Consider the following 25,237-nt stretch of genomic DNA (forward strand, 5'->3'; position numbering starts at 1 on the left):
TGTGTGTGTGTGTGTGTGTGTGTGTGTGTGTCTGTCTCTCTCTCTGCCCCTACCCCACTCATGCTTTGTCTCTCTCTCTCTCAAAAATAAAATCATTAAATAAATAAATTAATTAATTAATTAATTTCTTCCTTCATTTAAGAGAGGTATCCGTTTTCCAAATACTAGGGTGCAAATTGGTAACTGATGGTATTTGCCCCGTGAAAGCGTCTCCGCTGACGTGTCCCCTTGGCACGCCGTCACGTGTAGGTTGATAGGCACCTAGCATTCTGCAGGAAATATGGGAAATGCTGATGCCGTCGCGTGTCGTAACTGACGTGCTCTCAGTTTCTAGGAGAGTCGAGCGTGCAACCTGGCTTTACCTGGCCTTGTTTCGCACTCCCAGGAAGTTCACCACCGTGTTTTCCATCAAGCTGACACTCGCGGTTGACCTCCCCTGGCACCCACGGCGAGGGCTAGCCGAGGTTTATATCGTGTGATAAAAACGCAGACACCTCCGAGAACAAACCACCAACGGACTATTTTTTTTTTTTTTAATCTTTTATGGCAAAGCTGTTCGACCGTCAATGAGTTCTGTGGCGAAGGTGCTTCACCGCACAACTACCTAGAGCCAGGGGCCTCCAGAGACGGGAGGGCTGTGCTTTCTGGAGCGCAGTGAAGCCCGTCCTGCCCAGCTGGGACACCCCCCACCCCCAGCCCACCATGCACTGTGGGCCACTCACACTCACCGGCCACCACTCCCACGCTTCATGCGTTACTGACTTACTTAGTCCTCATAATAACCTCAAGAGATGGGGACAGTTGGCGTCTCTGTTCTACACAAGATTATCCTCATTTTATGTTTTTGGGGAGCTTGGGAGGCCATGCAGCTGGTGAGCGACAGATACAGGCTTTGCAGTGAGGCGTTGGGGGGGGGTCCCCTGCTCCAGCCTGCTCTGGGCCCTGCAGCTCAAAGGGCCCGGGAAGGCATGCTCCCCCAAGTGCTCCCGGCCGGCCCGGGTCAGCCCTGTGGTTCCCGGAGGGAACACTGGGACCTTGGGAGCGGTTCATCCGAGCTCGAGGTACTGAGCCCGGGACGATCTCTTCCAGGGAAGCGTGGCACCGCTGTTTGAGGTCCTCATGCAGCTGGACGAGGACGGGCTGGTCTTCAATCCATCCCTGGAGTTGGGCCTCGACTATGGCTTCCTGATGCTGATTGAGGGCCTGATCAACGACATCTACACTGCAGCCAAGCTCATCCCCCGGCTAGCCAAGAACCGAATGAGCTACAAGGTCAGTCCGGGCCTCACCCGGCCCCACCTTCCTCCCCTGCAGAGGCTCCTACGGCTCCCCTGTTCCGGTCACCTCCCCGACGCGCCCCCACCCCACCAAGATGGCAAGAGTGTGCTCTTACCCCACGGGCTGGTAGTTCGCTTCCTTCTGGAGGTTAACCCTGTGAGTCCCTCAGTGCTCGGGCATCTCGACCAACACGCTTCCCTGGCTCGCACATCCTCGGACCCTCGATGCATTAAACACCTGGAAACGACCCAGTCTGAGCAGATTCTCCAGACACAAAAAGGCATAGGAAGTTAGGCTCCCCCTGGAGGGAGGTCTGAGGACGTGTTTGTCAGAGCGTTGTCTGTATAACAGGGAAACCCCAACTGGAAAAGACCTAAATGCCCCCCAATAAGGGAGCTCTCCAGTAGATGCCAGTAGATTCGGGCCCATCCGCACAAGGACAGCCAGCTGAGTCCCAAACATGAGCCAGGGGTGGAAAGAGGCTGGTGACAGGTTGTTAAGTGCTCATCAAGTTGTGTGTGGCACAACGCGTAGAATACGATTTCATTCGTTGACACGAACGAAAGTCTGTATTTCTGTGGATACACTCCGAACCGTTAAGAGTGCTTACCTCTGGAAACAGGATGGGGTTAAGGATGGGGGACGGTGAGGGGTCGGGGCGGGACAGGGGGTGCAAGGTTGTTTTTTATTTCATATACGTGAGCACCGCTTGAAGTTTGGTAACGAGCATGAATTCTTTGCAGTAATAGATATTTACAACAAGAAGCTCTGTACTGTTAGGAAGGTGTGTGTGCACACGTGTGTGTGTGTGTGCGTGTGTGCCCGTGCGCGCGTGCGGTGAGGTGGGTACACAGAGGAGATAACTGGCAAGGTCAAGGGCGGCTTCCCAGAGGAGCTGAGTGTGCACGGAGTCTTGAAGGGTGAGGAGGGGATTTCCAGGCCGACGGTATCGGGCAAAGAAAACGGCCTGAGGATTTCTGAGCCACAGAAAGGGGATGAGCCCGGCCCAAGTGCACACGGCAAGCTGTTCCCGAGCCCAGAATAGAGTCTGTCACCAGACGTCTGCTCAGGTATGGACGTGGGACCCCGTGAGCTCCGGAGTCTGGCAGGATGCGGGTCTGGAGCTCCTGCAGCCTCCGTGGGGCTCTGAGGGGATTCATTTGCTGAGGAAGCCACACGTGGAGGAGGACAGAGCAAAGTAAGACAAGGATCCTGCTGATCATGCCACACCCCAGGCCTTGAACCCCCCCCCCCACACACCGGTCTCATTCCTACCCGTGGGATCTTAGTTTACGGAGGTGACTGAGCGGCGATGTGGAGAGGCCGGTGCCATTGAGAGGAAAGTTAGTGCTGCTCACAGTTCCCATAGAAACGGGAGGCCTGGCGGGCCCCGCGGGGTGGCAGGGATCCAAGCAGGTGCAGTCGGGAGGCAGAAGCAGGAATGAGGAGGATAGCCCAGGCCGGAGACTTCCGTGGGGTTTCTGCAGGAGAGGCAAGGCTGGTGAGGGAAAGAGCTCAGAACTGGCCAGTTTGCACTGACGTCAGTGACTCTGAGGCCCAGGGGTCACCTCGGTTACCTGGTACCTGACCCTGGGGCACTTAGGATAGGAGGAGCGTTGGCTTGGGAGAAAGGAGGTGGTGGGGGCGGGGGGGGGGGGGTGTCTAGACCCAGGGCTGGATGGTTTGCATATGAAGGGTGTGCTCCCTGCTCCTGAGCCCTTAGTCGCTCAGAGTTGGCTAATCCCCAGGAGGGTGGTGTCTCCCCAGCCAGCAAGGTTTTTTAAGACGTCAGTGAATCTTGGGGCGCCTGGGCGTCTCAGTCAGTTAAGCGTCCGACTTCAGCTCAGGTCATGATCTCACCATTTGTGGGTTCGCGCCCCGCATCAGACTCTGTGCTGACAGTTTGGAGCCTGGAGCCCGCTTTGGATTCTGTGTCTCCCTCTCTCTCTGCCCCTCCCCGGCTCATTTTCTGTCTCTGTCTCAAAAATAAATATTCAAAAAGTTTTTTAGAAGATGTCAGTGAATCTTAAGATACGAAAATACAAACCGTAATTAACGCACACCCTCCACCTTGAGATTCTCCAGGTCCGTGGGTCCGTGAATTCTCCTGCTGCTTAAACCAACTCGGGTTGGGTTTTCTGTCGCTTGAAACGCAAAAGATTCTGTCCAGAACAGGCCTCCCCTGGTCCCCGCTCTAGCCATCGTGTTGGACTCCTTTTAGTTCCTCAGACGGCCGCGTCTGTCCACCACAGGGCCTTTGCTTGTGCCTTGCTGTTTCTCTTGCTTTTTGCCCCCCCGCCCCCCATCCAGCAGGGGCCAGAACAATGGTCACTTCCGCAGGGAGCGTTCCCCCCACCTCCTCCCCGGTGAACGTTAGGACAAGTCTCAGGGTCTGGGATTCTTTGGTGAACGTCTGACCCCGCCCCTGGACCCTCCGTGCGAGCCCTGTCTAGATCCCCCGTGCCCACCCCCCCGTGTGGCACACAGCAGGTGCACGGCCCGGATGAATCAGTGTGTGAGTCACCCTGGGGTCCGCCAGACAAAAGTCACGTTCGACATGATCTCCTCACGGGCCAACACGGCAAGTGGGCAGATTTCTGTTTCCCACCTTGAGAGGTTAGCAACGCTCCCGCCGGCGGGGAGCTTCCTTGCAGGGCGGAGAGATGACCTCCACGCCGTGACCCCCGGCAAAACGGCTCACAGGTCCGCTTGTCTCCTGCCCCCTCCCAGGCAGACCTCGAGGACATGTCGGACCTCATAGAGATGAGGGAGGAGTTGTCCAGCCTGGTCCTCAGCGCCATGAAGGAGGCCGAGGAGTACCAGGACTCCTTCGAGAGGTACTCCTACCTGTGGATGGACGACCCCCAGGAGTTCATGAAGAACTTCCTCATCTACGGGCGGGCGGCCACCCTGGACGATTTGGACACCCGGGCCGAGGAGGCCCTCCCCAAGACGCCGCCCAGCCTCGCCCAGTTCCAACAGCAGGTGCGCGTGAGCCTCGCCCCCTCACGGGATCACCCCCACCCCAGGGAGGGAGGTCACTGGGCTCCATTCAAACCTCCGGTGAAAGGTTTCAAAATGCGGGTTTTATTATTATTCGGGTCTGGTGACTCCAGCCGAGCAGGAGATGATCGCCATGGAAAAGAGTCTGTGACTCACTGGCTCCAGGAGGAGGGAGCAGGCCCCGCCCCGCAGGGCCATGGGGGCAGCACTGGGGTCGGTCCGGAGGCAGAGGGACAGAGCGGAAGGCGTGATTCACAGCCTGGAAGGAATATTCGGGAGAGGCAGGGCAAGGGGACCTAGGATCAGCTAGTGGGAATCATGTCAGTGGATTCCGCGGGGTAGGGCTGGTGCCTCGTTGCGGGGACCAGGCCCTGGGGTGCTGAGGACAGGGGAATGTCGGCCCCGAGGGCGAAGAGGGTGGTTGGGGAGTGGGTTCTGGGTTGGTTTGTATAAGAAAGACGCTCCCTGGGGAGAGGCCTTCTCTGGGAATTTGCCAGCCTTGGGAGGGACCGTCCCACCAGGCTCAGCAAGGCTGCAGGTGCCAGAGCAGAAAGACGGAACGTGAGAAAAACCGTTACTACGCAAACCTCCACCTGTTGCCCACACGCGCGGTGACGGGGAGTCGCCCGTGAGCAGCAGTGACCCGCCCCCAGGGGAGACGCGCACCAGGGCCGAAGCCGCCGCACGGGGTGGGGGCGGCTGGTGGAGCATGAGAGCCCCGAGAATGGAGCGCCGCGCGAAGAGGGCCAAGTGTAGGTGCCCCGAGCCTGCCCTGACCGCATTCACCTGTTGGCTTCTGGCCTGTCCTGCAGAGGCCAGCCTGTCGTGCTGGCCTTGCCCGATGGCGTCCCTTTCTGACAGGTTGCCTGAGCTGGGGACGGGCCACTGGGCTGCGGAGAACCCGGGGCTGCCGGGACGGGAAGCCGTGCCCCGCAGGGGGGTGGGGGCCGCCCGCGTGCTGTACCGCCGCCTCCCACGGCCACCCGACTGAGCCGTGGCCCCGCTTTCCAGATCGATTCCTACGAGAAGCTGTACGAGGAGGTGTCCAAGTGTGAGAACACCAAGGTGTTCAACGGCTGGCTGCAGTGCGACTGCCGCCCCTTCAAGCAGGCTCTGCTCAACATCATCAAGCGCTGGGGTTTCATGTTCAAGCGTCACCTGAGCGAACACGTCGTCAACAGGTGGGCACCGGGACCCCGCAGCCCATCCCCCGCCACCCTGCAGAGGGCCACGTCCCTGGAGAGCCGGGCAGACAGGCTTCCGTGGTGCGGGTGGGCGCTCCTCCGGGCCACGGGGCGGCTGGAGGTCAGGCTTAGAGGCCAGTGGGCCCCCAGCAAGAGGTGGGGGTGGGGGTCCCAGCGGAAAGGCGTCACCGGCTGTGAAGGGACACCCTGTGCTTCGTTCGACACCTGTTTATTGAGCACGCACGGTCTGCAGCCTGGAGGGTGGGGCAGAGCAGGCTGAAGTGTCACCAGGGGACCGGCCCCACGAGACCAGAGGCGGCAGTCAGGGCCTTGAGGGCACGGTGCCGGGAGGGAGTACGGGTGGGCTGAGCTCTGCCCAGGAGGCCAGTCTGAGCGGGGCTGGTAAGGCGTAGGGTGAGGGTCAAGGTGGTGTCGGGGGGCGGACAGGAGCTCTCCCTTGCTCAGCACGGCCCCGCAGCACAACGGGGAGCCCTCGCGGCTGGCCGCCTCCTCCGATGGGCCTCACCCTCCCCGTGGAGGGGGGCGCCTGTCACCGGGCCCTCTCGTTCAACAGCCTGGCTGACCTAGAGGCCTTCATGAAAGTTGCCAGGATGGGCTTGACAAAGCCCCTCAAGGAGGGGGATTATGACGGTCTCGTGGAGGTGATGGGGCATCTGATGAAGGTCAAGGAGAGACAGGTGGCCACCGACAACATGTTTGAGCCCCTGAAGCAAACCATCGAGCTGCTCAAGACCTACGGGGAGGAGATGCCGGAGGAGACGCATGTGAAGCTGCAGGTAGACAGTGGCCAGGTGCCGCGCCGTGCAGGGAAGAGGTGGGGGAGGCCGCCCAGTCCTGGGCAGGGTGGGGGGAGGAGGGTGTGCAGGGAAGAGGGGAGGAGAGCGTCCAGGGAAGAGGGGAGGGAGGCCGCCCAGTGCTGGGCAGGGTGAGGGGAGGTGGGTGTGCAGGGAAGAGGGGAGGAGAGTGTCCAGGGAAGGGGGGAGGGAGGCCGCCCAGTGCTGGGCAGGGTGGGGGGAGGAGGGTGTGCAGGGAAGAGGGGAGGGAGGCCGCCCAGTGCTGGGCGGGGTGGGGGGAGGAGGGTGTGCAGGGAAGAGGGGAGGAGGGCGTCCAGGGAAGAGGGGAGGGAGGCCGCCCACTGCTGGGGGCCTTGCAGCGGGGGTGCAGGCTGCCTGAACAGGGACAAGGCCTCACGCGGGGCCTGCACGATAAACCTCCCCTCTGGATTCGGGAACCCCGTGGAATGTCCCCACAGAGGAAGGGACACTGAGACGGCCTCCAGGGTGGGGCCGGTGGGGCCTCCCTTTAACTGTTGGATTAAAAATGCCCCTGTACCCCACACCTGCCCCCGAGGACGGGTCCGGCCCGGGTGCAGGGGACAGTGGACGGAGAGCGGGGTCGGCGGAGGCCCCGCAGAGGCGAGGGGCAGGGCCGTGAGGCCGAGGCGGGGCCGGCTCCCTCCTGGAGGGACACGGGGGGGGCTGCTCTGGGAACTGCCCAGCCCGGAGGGCCCCGGGTCAGCCCGGCTCTCCCCGTGGCAGGGCAGGGGGGAGGGGGGAGGGGGAGGGCCTCAGCATCTTACGATCAGAAGTCCGATATTTGCTCAGGGGCGGAGAACTTTGAAAATACACAAATCCATCTGACTGTTAAAGCCGTGCTTAAACTAGCAAGATTCTAGAAATGGGGAGAAGGTTAGTGGTTGCCCACGGACGGGCTGGGGGCAGATACAGAGACCACGCAGGACGAGTTCTTCCCGCAAAGGACAGTTCCGTGTCTGTGCGCTGAGGATGTGGTCACAGGGACCTAGACGTGGGTTCAGGTCGCTTAGGACGACACACGCTCCCGCACAAATCGCGTGCGCACTCGTGTGCCGATGCAGTCGGGTTAGCGCAGGGTGAAAGCGGACAAGGTCTGCCACCTGGTTCCCAGAAACGCGCCGATGCTGGTTTCCTGGGGTGGGGGGGTCGCACCGCGGCCGTTTGAGGTGCCAGCCCCGGGGGGGAGGCTGGGGGAGGCACACAGGACTCTCTACTACTTTGGCGATTCCCCGTGAGTCCGTAACGCTTCGCGATAGAAAGTGTCTTGAAACAACGGAAAAAGGAACGGCCCCCGGGCTCGATCTGCCGCAGGAGCTGCCCGAGCAGTGGACAAACACCAAGAAGCTGGCCATCCAGGTGAAGCAGAACGTGGCGCCCCTCCAGGCCAACGAGGTCAACATCCTGAGACGGAAGTGCCAGCAGTTTGAGGTGGTGCCATCCTGGGGGGGGGGGGGCCGGGCCCGCACCCTCCACGTGGCGGGGCTGGGGAGGGTGACACGGCTGCTCCTCCCTTAGCTCAAGCAGCACGAGTTCAGAGAGAAGTTCCGGCAAGAAGCGCCGTTCACCTTCACGGACCCCGACCCCTACAAGTCCCTGAATAAGGTACGTTGGTCGAGGCCCCGGTGCCTCTCGGCCGTTCCTCAGGCTGTCACTCGTGGGCGTCCAGGGACGCGGCCCCGAGGGGCCTGGCCTCGGGGCTGTGCGTGTGCGCAGGTGTCCCCACGGACCCCAAGTCCCGTGCCCGAGCCTCTCACCACGTCCCCCTCCGTCTCCGCTGTTTCATCCGTGGCCGGCGTCCAACGTGCAAATTCCACGGGGCTGGGCCTGACAACCCACTCGGGCTTGGGTCCCGCGGGGGAGCGTGTGGGGCACTCAGGACTTAGCGCAAGAGACCCCAAGTGCGTGTGACCTTCAGGGTCACCCGTGCGTGCCCTCCCCCAGCCTCTGCTCTTCCCACGCAGCTTCGGGACTGCCATTCCCCAAGATGGTCCCCAAGATGGTCCCCGTTCTGCAGGGTCACGTCCCCGAGCCCAGTGGGGAGGCACACAGCGTCTCCTGGAGCCTGAGGGACCCGGGCTGATTCTGCAGGGGGATCCCGCGTGAGCTTGTCTAGTAACCGGGTGTGTGCGTGCGAAAGGCCTCTTGGAGCCACCCGCCCGCACACACGGGGAGCCCACCTTCACACCCGCGCAGACAACGCGCGTACTCGACACGGAAGCACCCACTCTCGCTCTCCTGGTTTGGGGTGACTCTTGCCTTCCTCCTCTTGCCTAGGCTTCCATCATATTTAAAGCAATCAGGCATTACCTACGTAATGCTTAATAAGGTAAAAAAAATAAAATAAAATAAAATAAAATAGAGCGTGAAAATTAGGAAAGCCTGGAAGTCTCAGGAAGTTCGCATAGAGTCCGTTCACTTCTTGAGCCTAAACCGCCTTCCCCGCACGATCAGAAGCAGCGGGCGTCTGAAGGCAGGAGGGGAGGGTAGCGACCGTTGCCCCATGGTCGGCGCGTGGGGCTGGGACACAGCAGGGTGCTGGCGGCGACCCCGAGAAGGTGCCCCGGGACGTGGCGGAGGGCGAGAGGGAGGCCAGCACTGAGCGCCAACGTTGCTGTTGACCCCCTCCCTCACCGCCCCCCCCCCCAGCAACAAAAGAGCATCGTGTCCATGGAGAGTGTCATGGACTCCCTGTGCAAGTCCGGGAGCCTGTTCGAAGTCACGGTCCCAGACTATAAGCAGCTCAAAGCTTGTCACAAGGAGGTCCGCCTGCTGAAGGAGCTCTGGGACATGATCGTCATGGTGAGGCGGATGGCAGGCACCAGGTGTGGACGGGGCAGGCCAGCGCCACGGGGACTCAAGGACGGGGCGGCGGGGGGACGGGTGGCTCTGCCCCGGCTGCTGCCCAGCACCCGGATGTCAGGGGGAGGGGGCTCTGCACCCCCACCGCACCCCAGCGCCCAGACGAGGTGCTCCCGCTATCCTTCTGCCGCTCGGATGCGACAGCGTGGCCGACGCAGGCACCCCCTCTTGAAGGGTAGCGCACGAGCGCCTGGGGGCTCCTGCCGCCTCTCCTCCCAGCTCCCCCGTTGGCAGAGACGCGTGAGCCTTCTCTCTCATTCTCGGGATCGAACTTGAGAATCTTTGTCAAATCCTCCTCCCCTGCGAGAGGGAAAACCATCACGCCTTTATACGGAGCCGAATCTTCTCCGCGAGCTAATCTGGGGGAGAACTGCTCTCCCGGCGTGACGCAGGGCTCCCGTACGGAAGCCCCCTCTGTCTCCTCGTTTATTTCCTCTGTCAGGATGACAGAGTTCGATGTTGAAGATGACCGCACTGAGCCCACGCAGTGCTTACACAGGGGGAGGCGTCTCTGGAGTTACAGGCTCTCTTTCGCTCCTAACGAGAGCGGACGCATACTTACTTTCCACACTTGGCTGAACTCGAGTCTCTTGCGTCGGAAGGCCATCCCAGAAGGCAGCGGTAAAGCCAGAGAGGACGGGTGGCCGCACTTCCCCTCGACAAACACCGCTCAGCACAGACTAGAGCCTACGTTGCCCGGGAGGGAACAGTAAGCGTTTACAGCCAGAGTATTTCAGGGACAGTTCTCCAGACCGAACTGGCCAGGACGCTTCTAGGAAAACAGGATAGAGAATAAGCTTAAACCTGCCAGAAAGAGCCACTGATGTGATTGAGGTTTGCCTCTGAGCATAGCTTCCAGGCAGGTTTCTTGTAAACACCCCACCTCTGTCTCGTTCATTTGGTAACAAGTACTCTTGTCCCGCCCGGGCGTCCCTGCCTCAATAATCTCTTGCCGGTAATCTCGTCCCTTCGATCCCAGCTACGCATCCGTTTTCAGCCCATCCCAGACCCAGAAGATCTGTGGTCTTCTTCACTGTTGGTAGGGTTTTTCCCAGGGGAACATTCTGTGTCTTCCGGTTTCTTCTAACACGTTGTCACCAGTCAGTATAAGCCAGGTTACTCTGCACTGACAAACAGCCCTGAAAGACAGCTCTGTGTTGTTAACAGCAAAAGCGTATTTCTCTTCCGTGCCGAATCCACGCGCTGGTTCCAAGCAGCCCTGGGGCGGCTCAGAGATCCGGGCTAGGTAGCCACACGCGTGTCCGTGATTGCCAAGGCGACAGAACTCGGAGTTGAGCACTGGCCGTGAAGTGCCTCTGCCCCCAAGTGCCAGGCATCACTCACGTTTTCCTGGTCGAAGCACGTCGGGTGGTCCTGTTAAGTAGAGGCGCCTTTGGGTTAAGAGTCTGACTTCGGCTCAGGTCGCGATCTCGCGGTCCGTGAGTTCGAGCCCCGCGTCGGGCTCTGTGCTGACGGCTCGGAGCCCGGAGCCTGCTTCGGATTCTGTGTCTCTCTCTCTCTCTCTCTCTCTCTCTCTCTCTCTCTCCCTTTCCCCCCGCTTGCCCTCTGTCTCTTGTTCTCTCAAAAATAAACAAACATTAAAAAAAAAAACAAAAAACTATAAAAACAGTAGAGCGATAGCGCCCACCATAGGACACTGCCCAGATCTGTCTTAACTGCCGACTTCTAAGTTGTATCCATACAACTCGTCTCCCCGCCCTGGCCCCCGCCACCCTTGTATCTGTCCACCTGACCACCCTCGCTGTTCCCCGGGGGGCCACGGCAGGAAGGTAACCCGGCCGTCTTCCCGAACCTTCAGTGAGCTGTCCCCCCCTCAGGTGAACACCAGCATCGACCACTGGAAGACCACCAAGTGGAAAAATATTAACGTCGAACAGATGGACACAGACTGTAAGAAGTTTGCCAAGGACGTGAGGTCCCTGGACAAGGAGATAAAAGCTTGGGACGCCTTCGTGGGGCTGGACAACATGGTGAAGAACACCATCACGTCCCTGCGTGCCGTCAGCGAGCTGCAGAACCCCGCCATCCGGGACCGTCACTGGCACCAGCTCATGCAGGCCACCCAGGTAGTGCGCTCGGCGGCCGGCCGGCCTCGCCGCGGGACGGGCCGGCCCGACGCGGGCGAAGCCGGGCGTGGGCAAGGCCGGCTTCGGGTACTTGTGACCTGGACCGGTCACACGGGGGGGGGGGGGGGGGGGGGGGGGGGGGGGCTCTGCGCGCAGAGGGCCCCTGTGCTGCGTGCAGCGCTCTGCTGTGGCCGTCTGGGAATTCCTAATAATTTTTTAACAAAGGGCCCCATCGTTTTCATTTTGCACCGGGCCCCGCGAATCCGGCAGTCGGTTTCGGTTGTAAGTTGACTGTCCACAGGGTTCCGGAAGTTCAGCTCGGATGAACAGCAATCCTGGCTTCCCCGTGCACCCCGGGACCACAGAGCCCTAGCGTCCTAATTTTCCCAGGGGTGTCCCCTAGTCGGAGGGCTGTTATTGGCATCGACAGCCGCAGGAGGCAGATAGGAACAGTTCCCACCGCCTGCAAGCATTGACCAAAACTATATTGGACAGCTACTCTGCAGAGGCCCCACAGCGGTGCCCAGGATAGAGAGAGAGAGAGAGGGAATATACAGCCTCTGCTCTCAGGGAAGCGAGAGGAGGATAGCACAAGCCATCATATTCGGGATCCCCAAGTGGGATTTTCAGCAGCGATTCTGAGTTTAGAGGAGGCATCCTCTCCGAGGGCAGGGAAGGACAGAAAAGGCTTCGGGAGCAGGTGGGATGTGGCTTGAGCCTTGGGAGAAAGTCACACAAGACAACCAGAAAGGCTGTCTGGAGTACTTGGGTGCTGAGACCACAGCTTTTCCAGGCCACTGGCCAGCAGCTTCATATGCCCACCCAGGCGCCCCGGGAGAGATCCCTGGCCGGCGATCAACAGGCAACTAAGATGCCCCAGCTGGGGACTTAGTGAAACCCCGGCAGCTATTTTCCCAAATGTGATCGGGAGACGCTCCGTTCTATCAATGGGTTAAGCCAGTTTCCAGAGGGGGCTCAGAAGCGGTGTCGGGAAATGTCCGTGTGACGGCAAGAACGAAGGAGAGGGCGTGTGGAAGGGGTTTGAGGACTGGGTGGCACAATGCCAGCACCTGGTTCTGTCACTAGAGCGACAGTGCCCAAGACTCAGTTCTGCCTGCTACGAAAACAATGGCGAGTAACGTCAATAGCATTGATCCCTGAGCAGGTGCGTTAGTGCCCTGGGGCTCCTACAGCAAAGAACCACACACTGGGGGCTTCCAGCCACAGAAACGTGTTCTTTCGTGGCTCTGTGGCCGGAAGTCTGAAATCAGGGTGTGGGCAGGGGTCCCTCCCTCTGAAGGCTCCTGGGGACAGTCCTTCGCTGCCTCTTCCAGCTTGTGGTGGCCCCAGGCGTTCCTTGGCTCGTGGCTGCCTCCCGTGTCCCACCAATCTCCGTGTCTATGACCACATGGCTTTCTTCTGCATTTCAAAGCCCTCTCCTCTCCTCTCCTCTCCTCTCCTCTCCTCTCCTCTCCTCTCTTATAAGGACGCCTGGGTTTAGGTGCCACACAGATAATCCAGGATGATCTCATCTCAAGAGCCACTCACCCATGTCACGCAGCCCGTCAACAGTGGCACAGAGCTCCCGCTCGCTCCCCCCCTGCAGCCCGGATTACTTGCTCACCTGCCTCTCTCCACAAGGCACAGAGATGTCTGTCCCGTGCTAAATAAAGGACCTGATGCAGAACGTGCCTCTCCCCCCACCCCACCCCCCAGGTGAAATTCGAAATGTCAGATGAGACCACCCTGGCCGATTTACTACAGTTAAACCTCCACAAATACGAGGACGAGGTCCGGAACATCGTTGACAAGGCTGTGAAAGAGTCGGGGATGGAAAAGGTATTTTTGTTTTGTTTTGTTTTGTCAAAAGCAACGTTGTTCATATGGGATGATGCTCAACCTGACCCACCAGCCCACCGCCTACAAGCATGGGGTCCAACGGCCACTTAACACAAAAACGAAAGCTTGGTGGGCTTTCTCTTAACCGACGCCCCCCCAGATACTTCCAGAATTTATAACTGAGGAAAGGATCCCCTCCACCCCACTCCTCCACCCCGGCTGTACTTGTGTCTCCTGTGCGCAATGGTGACACTTTTTTTTTTTAATGTTTTATTGATTTTTGAGAGAGACAGAGTGCGAGTGGGGGAGGGGCAGAGAGAGAGGGAGACACAGAATCGGAAGCAGGCTCCAGGCTCTGAGCCATCAGCACAGAGCCCGGCGCGGGGCTCGAACCCACGAACCGTGAGATCGTGACCTGAGCCGAAGTCGGACGCTTAACCGACAGAGCCACCCAGGCTCCCCAACAATGGTAGCACATTTAAAACTGCCCCGAGCTCTCTCCTCTCATGGAGCACCCTTGTTTGTGGCTTTGGAGGAGAGGTGGGAGGAGGCAAGGCAGGAGGGCTGGCCACTGGCTGGCTGGGGCGGTCCCGGGACACAGGGACACTGGGGAGGATTCCCTCTGTGGTTCAAACCTGTCTCCTCACCTGCTTGGCGAGTGTGAGTGGTCATGTTTTGGCTTTATTTGAGCTATAATTCACATGCCGTCGCACTCACCCATGTAACGCGTACGACTCAGTGGCTTTTGTCTCTCCATAGATGTGGGCAAGCATCACGTGGTAGAATTATTCCACGTTGGGACATTTCCGTCAACTCAAAAAGAAAGCCACGCCCTCTAGAAATCCCCCCACCTTCCCGTACATCCCTGTCCCTCGTCTAAGCCACCACGAACCCACCGTCCCTATGGATTCGCCCATCCCGCCGTCTCGTATGAACGGGGTCACGCAACGTACGGCCTTTTCCGTCTGGCTGCTTTCACATGGCGTGATGTCGTCAAGGTCCACCCGTGTGGGAGCGTATGTCCGAACTTCATTCCTTTTTATGGCCCAACGGCCTGCCGATGACCTGTTCGTCTCGCCTGTCTGTTCGTCTGTTGATGGACAGACGTTGGGTTGTTTCCCCCTCTTGGCGGCTGTCAGTGTTGCTGGCGTGAACGTGTCGGTCTTCTCAAAGCAGGGCTTCGTCCCGTGTTCCAGAGAACTCCGGGTCCTCCTCGGCCCCTCCTGCCAACCGCTGAGGGAGCCCGTTTCTGTGTCCCCTGGAAGGTTCTGAAAGCCCTGGACAGCACCTGGTCCACCATGGAGTTTGAGCACGAGCCGCACCCGCGCACGGGCACCATGATGCTGAAGTCGGACGAGGTGCTGGTGGAGACACTGGAGGACAACCAGGTCCAGCTGCAGAACCTGATGATGTCCAAGTACCTGTCCCACTTCCTGAAGGAGGTGACGAGCTGGCAGCAGAAGCTGTCCACGGCGGACTCCGTCATCTCCATCTGGTTTGAGGTCCAGAGAACCTGGAGCCACCTGGAGAGCATCTTCATCGGCTCAGAAGACATCCGCGCCCAGCTGCCAGAGGACTCCAGGCGCTTCGACGGCATTGACATGCAGTTCAAGGCGAGCACAGCCTTCTCCCTCCTCCCGGGCTTTTGCGGGAAGGGCTCTGCGGAGAAAACGCGGCTACTGACGCCCTGCGGGGCGGGGGGGTCCCGTCTCTTCCCAGGCCCTGATGGAGGAGGCGGTGAAAACGCCCAACGTGGTGGAGGCCACCAACAAACCCGGCCTCTACGACAAGCTCGAGAATCTGAAGAAGAGGTGGGTCCCCACGCCTGTCCGGGTGAGAGGCGTCCCGGCTGCAGGGACCTGAGCCATCAGCCCATGCCCCGCCCCCTCCCCGGGCCAGGACAGAGCAAACTCCCCTTCCTGGGGGCTCGTGCTCCCGGCCACAGGGTGCCACGCCGGCCACGCAGCGTGTGTCCGGCCTCAGAGGAACGCCCGCGGCGTGTCCGGTCGGAAGGTCTGAATGAAACGGGCTGCGAGCCGGGCGTCTCCGGAGCTGTCAGCCCAGCGCGGACGGGCTGGGCTGGGCTGGGCTGGAGGAGGCCTTCCCAGGACTGGGCCTCAACAGCCCCCTTTCCTGCCCCCTCCTAGCCTGGCCGTGTGCGAAAAGGCCTTGGCGGAATATTTAGAGACCAAAAGACTGGCTTTCCCGAGGTTCTACTTTGTCTCCTCGGCTGACCTCCTGGACATTCTCTCCAACGGAAACAACCCCGTGGAGGTAGGCGGGCCCCGGGCGGCCCCGTGCTCGTCCCCTCGGCAGCCCTGGCTGGGGTGGAGGCGGGTGGGTGCACGTCACCTCCACAAGGCCGTCCGCGCCAGAAACTGCCGGGGGCCCGGCCATGACCGCTTCACTGGACGCGTCTCAGATCCTGTCCCATACCTCCCGTGCCTCGTTTTCCTCATCTGGAAGACGGGTTGGAGGCCCGGGGCTTGGTGAGCCGCTCCTTCTCAGAGACCCGCCCGCTGGCTGGTCCTAACAGACCCCAGGCCCCGAGACCCAGGAGGAGAGGTCTCCTTGAGGTGCTGCTGAAAGAGAAAAGGGGTAACTAAGCAGGTGGGGGAAACGACTATATTTTACTATATTTTCCTTGAATCGTAAAGTCACGGGACGCACAAGCAGGTCTGCGTGGGGTGGCCCAGGGACACGGCCTTGTCAAGGAAACGGAATCTTCCGGAACAGACCTTTGTCTCTCAGTGCCGGCTCCCGCCTCAGAGCCCTCCGCTGTGCCCTTGGTTGGTCACACGTGTTTGGTCATCACCGATCAGAGGAGGGGGAGAGAAGCAGGCCGCGTGCCCCCCCCCCCCCCCCCCCAGTCCCTGGTTCACCTGACCCAGTGTCTGCCCTGTCCCGCCCCAGGTGGGCCGTCACCTGGCCAAGCTCTTCGACAGCCTGTGCAAGCTGGAGTTCCGCCTCGATGACGACAGGAAGCCTCTCAAAGTTGGCCTGGGCATGCACAGCAAGGAAGACGAGTATGTTCACTTTGACCAAGAGTGTGACCTCTCGGGGCAGGTGAGCGCCGCGGGCACGTCCGCGCTGGAGGGACAGCGGGGACCTCTGGCGGGGGGTGTCGGCACGGCCGCCGGCCCATGACGGTCCTTCTCTCGAATAAAAGCTCCACCAGCTTCCTTACAGCATTTCCAGCAACGCCTCGCCTGCACAGCCTGAAGCGTATCTTGCGAGCCAACAGCCAGAAGAGGAGGGGTGGGGAGGGGAGGTTTCCGACACAGTCCAGCTGTTCGAGGGCTTGTGGGGGGACCGCCTGGGGGGGCCCCGAACAGTCAGCTTTAGGGCTTTGACTGACCAGAGGGCTCTCCTCATCTCGGGCGGCCCGTTCCCTTCTCTAGCCTCCCTGAGAGGCCACCTCCTGCCGACAGAAACTTCCGGCAGCCCCTTGTCCGCCCCCACCCCCCACCCCCATCTCATTGCCCAACTCAGCAACCAAATGGGATTTCGACATCATCCTAAACGAAAGGTAGCTCAGAGACGAATTCGCTGGGGGAGGAAAGAGGAAGATCTCAGGGGTGCCTGGGGGGCTCAGTCGGTTAAGCATCCGACTTCGGCTCAGGTCTGATCTCACCGTTGGTGGGTTCGAGCCCCGTGTCGGGCTCTGTGCTGACAGCTCGGAGCCTGGAGCCTGTTTCAGATTCTGTGTCTCCCTCTCTCTCTGACCCTCCTCACTCGTGTTTTCTCTCTCTCTCTGTCTCAAAAATAAATGTTAAAAAAAAAAAAAAAAAAAAGGAAAATCTCAGGACAAGGTTGGCAGGGCTGGGGCAAGAGCCAGTCACGGAGGCGTGTTCAGACCCGCTTCCCCCGGTTAGCTCCTTACAGACACAGTTGGCCTGCACCGTCTTTAGTCTAAAAGAAAAACCAACCTGATTGTCCTGTTTCCACCCCACCCCCCGCCGCCACCCACCTACCCCACCCCCGCCAGCAATGGCTACTTGAGGGCTTGTATTTCCGAATACAAAGAAGGCCCGTCTGCAAGTTTGTCCCACGGGACCACCTTGGACCCTGACACGAGGCACCTGAGGAGCAGCCAGAACATGCCGGGGACCCGAGAGGACAGACGCCATGTCTCCCAACATCAGTAGCACCCCACGGGCCCAGACGTTGCCAGTCTTCTAGAATTTTCTCTGGATCCCCTCCCCTGTCTGCCTGGAGATCACATGCACGCTTAAACACCCAGCCCACCAGTGTGACAAGTCTCTGGGAGGCGGGGGGGGGGGGCCTGCGCAAGTGGAAGATGTTAAGCGGGGCATGCTCCCTGCTCTGCAAAAACCTTGTCTTTCCTCCCCCCGGGGGGAGGACCCCTGGGTTTTTTTTTTTTTTTTTTAATGACAAAGCGAGTCTTTGGAGCTAGCTGAGCTCAGGGCCCGTCGGGTTAGTGTGGCTCCCGTCCCCAGGTGGAAGTCTGGCTGAACCGAGTGCTTGACCGAATGCGCGCCACGCTCCGACACGAAATTCCAGAAGCCGTGGTGACGTACGAGGAAAAGCCGAGGGAGCAGTGGATCTTTGATTACCCAGCCCAGGTCTGAGGCTCGGCGGGGGGGGGGGGGGTGGCTGTGTTCACCGCCCCCTCGGTCAGTCCAACTGGTAACGGCCTATCTGGCCGGCAGGGACTGTTTTATAAGAAGGGGCCCCTCCGGGGGGGGGGGGGGGGGGGGGGCCCGTCTGTTTTCAGATTGCGCTCACGTGCACGCAGATCTGGTGGGCCACCGAGGTGGGCCTGGCGTTCGCGAGGCTGGAGGAAGGCTATGAAAACGCCATCAAAGATTACAACAAAAAGCAGGTGCGTGGTCCCGCGGGTCCATCCGAAACACTGCCGAGAGATTTCCAGAGGCATCCGCTCTGCGGCTGTGCCCTTGCGGGATTGCCCTTTCCGTCGGTCGGCCCAAAGCGCTCCAGTCTTGGCAACCCCCAGTGGTTCTGCCCAAAGGAAACCAACCGTTTTAGACATACGTAACTTTAGGGGCGCCTGGGTGGCTCAGGGGGTTAAGTATCCGGCTCAGGTCATGATCTCACAGTTCGTGAGTTCGAGCCCCGCGTCAGGCTCTGTGCTGACAGCTCGGAGCCTGGAGCCTGCTTCCGATTCTGTGTCTCCCTCTGCCCCCCGGCTCACTCCCTCACTCGCTCTCTCTCAAGAATAAATATACATTAAAAAAAAACTTATTAGAAACGGATAACTTTAATTTTTTGGTCTGGAAATCATCAAAGGCTACCGTGAGCCTTTTTTGAAAGATTCTTGGATCTTCTAGTAAACTTTGATGTTGGAAATATCAAAAAAAAAATTAATTGATTTAAAATCATTAAAAAAAATAAATAGAAAGATTCTTGGCTAGGGGTGGCCGGGTGGCTCCTTCGGTTGACCGTCTGACTCTTGCTGTCGACTCAGGTCGTGATCTCACGGTTCGTGGGATCAAGCCACACATGGGGATCTGTGCTGACAGCACAGAGCCTGCTTGGGATTCATTCATTCGTTCATTCATTCCTTCTCTCTCTCTCTCTCTCTCCCCCTCGTCCACAATAAATAAATAAATAAGCATTTTTTTAAAGAAATTTCGAAACTAAAGGTAATTTTTTTACATGAGGAAAGCTACCCATAACCCCCACCACCTGTTGTGCCAACTGTCAACAACTCGTATGTACACTTCCGATCTTTTCACGTGCATGTGACTGACTTGCACGGAAATAACACACACACTATCTGCAGGGCTTCAAAACCTCCGCTTTTACTGAATACCCACCATCTCCCCGTGGCACTAGATTTTTCTCGGGCTATGTCATTTTTAGAGCCTCCGCGGAATTCCATCAGGGGCTGCTCTGCTTACCCCGCCCCCCCCCCCACTTGGGGGATATGAAGAACTTTCTCTGCGCTCCCTGTTTGTAAGCAAAGGCGTGCCGGTCGTGCCTACCCTACCGTCCCCCCCGGCCGTGAGCTCCCAGGGGACCCACGCAGCCAGGCAGGGTGGGGGGGTGGGGGGAACGGTGCACGGGCAGCACGTGGGGTCCCAGCCGAGGTGCCTCTGCCCCTGCAGATCAGCCAGCTGAACGCACTCATCACCTTGCTCATTGGAACCCTCACTGCCGGCGACAGGATGAAAATCATGACCGTCTGTACCGTCGATGTGCACGCGCGGGACGTGGTCGCCAAGATGATCACGGCCAAGGCACGGGCGCTCGGGCAAGGGTCAGGTGTTCGGGGACCCCAGCCCCCCGTTGGTGCCTCTTCCTGGGGAGGCCGCTCTATTCCTGGTGGCAGCCACACACCCCCCCCCCGCGCCACCCCTCCCAACCCCATCCCTCCCTGAGACTCACCCCTGGTGAGCAGTCAATCCGGGGGGAGGGGCTCGCTCGTCAGCAGGATTGGGCTGGGGGGTGGTGGGACCCTGCAGGAGGGACGGGGGGCCTTCCCGGGTCAGCTGTGGCTCCCACACTGTCCCCTCCTGCCGCCTCCCTGCAGGTGGAGAGCTCCCAGGCCTTCACCTGGCAGTCACAGCTCCGGCATCGCTGGGACGAGGACAGGAGACACTGCTTTGCCAACATCTGCGACGCCCAAATCCAGTACTCGTACGAGTACCTGGGCAACACGCCGAGGCTGGTCATCACCCCGCTCACGGACAGGTGAGGGCGCCGGCGCCCGTCGCTTCCCGAGCAACCGGGAAAGGAAACCGCCTGTTTTCTGCGGACCCTTCCCCGTGCTCCCTCGCGCTGTCAGACCCGAATGTCCCCGCCCCCGGCCCCCCCCCCCCCCCCCCCCCCCCCGCCGCCCCCCAACGCCCCCGCCCCGGGCCCCCCCCCCCCCCCCGTGGCTGACAGAACCAGGCGCTTGGGAAGGGGAGGCCTGCGTTCGGACTCAGTCCTGCCGCCCAGTGGGGACACCCAGCCTCGGGCACCGTGTTCTGGACCCATCGCTTCACTAGCCGTGCGGTCTTGGGGGACTGGCTTATCCTCTCTGGGGGCCTGCGGCGGGGTGGGGGGGGTGCCATCCTACGAATGAGCTCGTGGAAGAAGGAGCGACTTAATGAGACGAAGCACTCCGACCGGCCAGGAGGTGCTCAGAGCGAGTCCTCCAAGATGGTGAGGTGACTGTCAAGGGTTTACTCCGCCCTGCGGTGGGCACAGCGTCTGTGCCGCGTCTGCCCCAGGACGGTGCTGGTTCCCGGGCCGTGTCTCACGCGCTGGCCGGGCCGGTCCCTGTCCCTCCCTGGCGCTCAGCAGGTGCACCATGAGCACGACGAGCTGACCCTACGGTGAGAGGAGAGGGAGGCAGCCGTGGGGTCGCCGCACTCTTGATGATCAGAGGTCCCTTACAGATGCTACATAACCTTGACCCAGTCCCTTCACCTGATCATGGGCGGAGCCCCTGCCGGCCCCGCCGGGACGGGAAAGACTGAGACCACCAAGGATCTGGGCAGGGCCCTGGGCACCATGGTGTACGTCTTCAACTGCTCCGAGCAAATGGATTATAAGGTGAGCTCCCAGGCCCGGAGGGGGCGGCCAGAGGCCCCCGTGGGGACCACGTACAGCACCCTCCACGCTCCAAGCGTGTTCTAGGCATCTGGACACTGCAGGCCGAACCGGGGAGGAGAGGCCCCAGGTTCCCGGTCTGCAGAGTCTCTGCACCCAGCAGGCTCAGCAGCTGTGTCCCTGCTGGCCGTCTTGGCCCTCCCGGGAAGCTGGGGCCTCGTGGATGTGACTAACACGTCTGGAAGAGGCTCCTAGGGTCAGCACGCCCAGCCCCGAACGTCCTGACCCGCCCTAGGAGGGGACCTCCTCCCAGCCTCGGCTCTGAGCTTTCCCCCTGGTGGCTGGGGGCACCTGTGTCGTGGTTCATCCAGCCTGGGGCTTCCGGGTAAAAGCAAGTCCAGGCAGGCTTAGGAGGGGAGCCAGAGGCCAGGCCGGGCCCCGCCAGGCCCTGGAAACTGTGCAGAATGGTGTCAGTTTTCTGAGGGCCCCGGGAGAGTGCATACCCTCTTGGAGGCCCCGTAGAGCAGCTTCCGACAGGAGGGCTGGGGGTGGGCCTGAGGCCGGGAGCCTGGGCCTGCGGGGGCCTCCAGTCCCTTCCCCACCCGCATGCGAGCCCCGGGGCCCGACCCTCCTGAGGTGGCAGCAGCAACCTCACCAGCAAGGTCACGGTCCACGCCAGCCTCTGTAGTCCGGAGAAGTCAAACCTGAACCCGGACGCCTCGGAAGGAGCGTAACACTCCCTGGAGCCCTCGCAGAATCACTGAAGACTGCCGATCACCCAGCTGAGGACTGGGGTGCCAGAAGCATCTAGAAGAAACCGACACTCACGCCCCACCAGCCCCTCAGAGAGAAGCCCCCTCCCTTGTGCGCAAGAAGAACATTGCACGAATGCGCTTGTCTGAACTGTGCAGCTGCGGCAGGGGGTGGCAGGGCAGCCCCCACCCCAGGGAGATCACCGGGGCAGGATGGGCTCTCCCCGGAGGCCAGCTCCACGCGGGGGGCGCCCGCCCTCCGCCTGCCTTCCTCTCCCCAGGGCTCCCTTCTCCCCTCTCCCCCTCTCTAGTCCTGCGGCAACATCTACAAGGGCCTGGCCCAGACGGGAGCCTGGGGCTGTTTCGACGAGTTCAACCGAATCTCGGTGGAAGTCTTGTCGGTGATCGCCGTGCAGGTAGGGCCCCGCGGGGCTTAGTGCGCCGTGCAGCGAGGGGTGCTGTGGCACAGAGACGGGCGGTCTCCCCCGGGGCTGTCCCTCGGGGGCCCGGGGTCCGGGCAGGCACACGGAAGCGAAACCAGTGAGCATCGGAGAGAGCGGCGTGTACGTAACCGACCGCAGGTGAGGGGCTGCCGGAGTTTGCTTGGAGGCCGGGGACAGAGTTCTTTGTAACAGGTGTCAGTGCAGGATGCGTTAGAGAGCGGTGCTTGGAGGGGAGGGGGGGAATCTGCCCGTGAACTTCGGGAATGCACCACGGGGGGGCGCTGGGGACAAGGTGGGGACAGGATGCTCAGGTGGCGACAGCCCTGTGTGCCCACCCCACACTCCTCCAGTGATCCCACACATGCAGGAGGTGAGAACCACGGGGCTCTCTCCGGGGAACTGAGGCCAAGCTGGGGGTCCAGAAGCAACTTTGCATATTCCAAAAGGCCCCGGAGGTCAGGCTGTTGCTGGTGCACAGGACCCCCACCCCCACCCCCGCACAACAGACAGAGAAGCAGACACAGGTCCCCGGAGCCAGGCCTTCCGGCCAGCACACAAGGCAGAGCGGGGGACGCAGAGGGGACCCCGGCCCCCCCTCCGCTCGAGACTGGCAACCTGGGCGTGGGGCCCGGTTGAAACTCACTGATTGGACTCCCCAGCTCTGCGCTTGGCGGGGATCGGAACCCTCTGTGTTCAGTGATCGGAACCACCTCCTAACCCACAAGATGGTTTTGAGGGCACAGGCTGGCCCGCAGGATCGTGGGTAGCTGACATCCTCCACTGTTACCCTCCTGACACAGAGCTGTCCCCGAGCCCTGAGCCAGGGGCCAGGAAGGCAAAGAGGGGATGAAGGCCGATGCCTTGGGGTGCCCCCGGCCCCAGTCCACCAGTGCAGCAGCACTTACTGCCCCACCCCCTAAGTCGGTCACTGCACCCCAGAATGTTTTCTGACTCGAATGGACCAGCAGGGACCGGCCCGGGGTGCTAGCTAGAGGCTTCGCATGGGGTTGGGGGGTGGGGGGGAGCCCTTCTGGAAGGGAGCCCTGCGCTGCGGGCCAGCCAGGGAGGAAAGGCCAGGACCCGGGGCGGGAACTTTGCTGGGAAGGCGGAGACTCTGAATTCAAGTCCGGGTGGTTGGAAGGTTTTAACCGCGATCGTGGGGCGCCCTCCAGTGGTGGCGCGCGGCCTCGCAGCTGCTCTGCCGGGGCGGAACGTCAAACCCGGCCAAGGACCCCTGAAGTTTAGAGTTCCCCCAGTGCCGGCTTTCTTAAAGACTGTCTGACACAGAGGTGGCTCTGATCAGTGCTCCCACGCGGCACTTCCAGGGCAGGAACGGGACACAGGGAGTCGCTAGGAGGTGAACACCACTCAGCGATAGTGCGGAACCAACTCTGAGGCAGCTTCGCCCTTGGGGGACGGGGGGGGGGGGGGGCCCCCCGGGTCTGTGGGGGGGGGGGGGGTGGGGGGGGGGGGGCGTCCCCGGCGTTCTGCTGGGTGACATCACGTTACACGCCGCACGACACCCTGGCGTTCTGCTGGGCGACGTCATATTACAAGCTGCACGATCCCACACAGCATTCGTGAAATGGCAGGATTACAGCAATGGGGAGCCGGGGGCCAAGGAGAAGGTGGGGGCCGGGGGAAGTGGGGCTATGGCTATAGAAGGGCACGTGAGGGGTCCTCGTGGTGACGGCAATGTCCCTTGTCTCGACTGTCGGCGTCGGGGTCCTGCTTGTGATGCTGCACTGCTGCTGTGCCAGATGTTACCACTAGGGGGCGCCGGGTAGGTCACGCGGGGGCACCCGGGCATGTGCTCCGCATTGTTTCTGAAAACTGCACGTGAGTCTACTGTCTCAAAATGAAGTTTCATTACAAGGAGAGAAAAGAGGGCCTGGGTGGCTCAGTCGGGTAGGCATCTGACTCTTGATTTCAGCTCAGGTCGTGATCCCAGGGTCAGGAGATTGAGGTCTGAGCTGGGCTCTGCACTGGGCATGGAGCCTACTTAAGACTCTCTCTCTCCCCCTCTGCCCCTCCCCCCCCCCTCAAAAAGATAGAGAGAGAGAGAGAGAGACAGACAGACAGACAGACCAGGAGCATCCTCTGCAAACTCACAGCCATGCACTTTAACACAGATGGAGATCCAGCCCGAAGAAACTGGTCATTTCCACGCGGACGTGTCTGTGTGCTTGTTTAGGTAAAATGTGTCCAAGATGCAATTCGGGCCAAGAAGAAAACTTTCAATTTCCTGGGAGAGATGATAAGCCTCGTCCCCACCGTGGGCCTGTTCATCACCATGAACCCTGGCTACGCGGGACGCACCGAGTTGCCCGAGAACTTAAAAGCCTTGTTCAGGTGCGTGGGCAGAGGGGAAGCTAGCCCAGAGCAAGCTGGGAGCCAGGGGAGGCCGGGGACACGGGGCTTCCCAGTCGGGGAGGCGGGGGGTCTAGCAGGCAGGGCCCCTCTAAAAGTAGACGGCGGTCTTCCCTCTCTGCCTTCCTGGGGGGCACGGGGCGCGTGCCCTTCGGTGGAAGGCAGGGTTCAGAGAAGAGTCCGTAGAACAGGTGTAGGGCCTGGCGACAGTCCGGGCGGAGGGCAGAGGGCATAGGAGGAACCAGGGAGGTGGAGAGTGGAGGGGGGCTGCTGGGAGCCCACCCCCTCGGCCCCGAAACCCTGACGCTGCGGGCTGCCTGGCAGGTGAGGTGCGGGGCTGGCTGACCAACCATGGGGTGGCGGGAGGAAGACGGGAGAAGCCGGAGGCCCACCCCGCTGATCTCCCCCAGGCCCTGTGCCATGGTCGTCCCCGACTTCGAACTGATATGTGAGATCATGCTGGTGGCCGAGGGCTTCCTGGACGCCCGCCTGCTGGCCAGGAAGTTCATCACGCTCTACACCTTGTGCAGGGAGCTCCTGTCAAAGCAGGTGCGAGCTGACGGCATCTGGGGCCCGCAGGGCGGCTGGGGAGGGTGCCTTCCGGGCCGGTCTGGGGAAGCTGCCCGAGCCGGAAGGCACGCTCACGTCCGCCGCCCGTGCCTGCCCTCCCCAGGATCATTACGACTGGGGCCTGCGAGCCATCAAGTCCGTGCTGGTGGTGGCCGGCTCCCTGAAGAGGGGCGACCCCAGCCGGGCAGAGGACCAGGTGCTGATGAGGGCGCTGAGAGACTTCAACATCCCCAAGATCGTGACCGACGACCTGCCTGTGTTCATGGGGCTGATCGGGGACCTCTTCCCTGCCCTGGACGTGCCTCGCAAACGGGACCTGAATTTTGAAAAGGTAGGTCCTGGCGGGCCCTCGGGTCCAGCCAGGCGGGGGGTGGGGGGTCTCGCGCCGGCACCTCCATGGCAGGTGCGACGGTGGGGCACGCGGCTCCCTCTGCCACGAGAGGCCCCCTGGAGCCACGAACGGCCTTCCAGCCCTGGGGGGGGCCCCTCTTT

General features: G+C 61.0%; 2 protein-coding genes across 4 annotated transcripts in view; one reads left to right on the top strand and one right to left on the bottom strand.

Annotated features, from left to right (window-relative positions):
* The window catches only part of PGS1 (phosphatidylglycerophosphate synthase 1), a 339,697-nt gene that overhangs the window by 233,111 nt on the left and 81,349 nt on the right, over nt 1-25,237 (bottom strand). The window lies entirely within an intron of this gene.
* The window catches only part of DNAH17 (dynein axonemal heavy chain 17), a 101,423-nt gene that overhangs the window by 29,414 nt on the left and 46,772 nt on the right, over nt 1-25,237 (top strand). For 2 of the 3 annotated variants that reach the window (XM_049635566.1, XM_049635567.1), the window contains exons 19-40: nt 1,090-1,272; nt 4,009-4,263; nt 5,293-5,462; nt 6,040-6,262; nt 7,613-7,729; nt 7,817-7,903; nt 8,948-9,100; nt 10,999-11,247; nt 12,964-13,086; nt 14,352-14,699; nt 14,806-14,897; nt 15,234-15,360; nt 16,000-16,152; nt 17,547-17,672; nt 17,825-17,932; nt 19,179-19,310; nt 19,604-19,764; nt 20,457-20,613; nt 21,674-21,778; nt 24,000-24,157; nt 24,586-24,724; nt 24,849-25,076. In XM_049635566.1, coding sequence (XP_049491523.1) covers nt 1,090-1,272; nt 4,009-4,263; nt 5,293-5,462; nt 6,040-6,262; nt 7,613-7,729; nt 7,817-7,903; nt 8,948-9,100; nt 10,999-11,247; nt 12,964-13,086; nt 14,352-14,699; nt 14,806-14,897; nt 15,234-15,360; nt 16,000-16,152; nt 17,547-17,672; nt 17,825-17,932; nt 19,179-19,310; nt 19,604-19,764; nt 20,457-20,613; nt 21,674-21,778; nt 24,000-24,157; nt 24,586-24,724; nt 24,849-25,076 — 3,594 coding nt within the window. Of the gene's footprint in view, nt 1-1,089; nt 1,273-4,008; nt 4,264-5,292; nt 5,463-6,039; nt 6,263-7,612; nt 7,730-7,816; nt 7,904-8,947; nt 9,101-10,998; nt 11,248-12,963; nt 13,087-14,351; nt 14,700-14,805; nt 14,898-15,233; nt 15,361-15,999; nt 16,153-17,546; nt 17,673-17,824; nt 17,933-19,178; nt 19,311-19,603; nt 19,765-20,456; nt 20,614-21,673; nt 21,779-23,436; nt 23,589-23,999; nt 24,158-24,585; nt 24,725-24,848; nt 25,077-25,237 lie in introns of those variants that run through there. The other variant, XM_049635568.1, reaches the window with a different exon arrangement.

The sequence above is a fragment of the Panthera uncia genome, chromosome E1, assembly GCF_023721935.1.
Source record: "Panthera uncia isolate 11264 chromosome E1, Puncia_PCG_1.0, whole genome shotgun sequence".
NCBI lineage: Eukaryota > Metazoa > Chordata > Mammalia > Carnivora > Felidae > Panthera > Panthera uncia.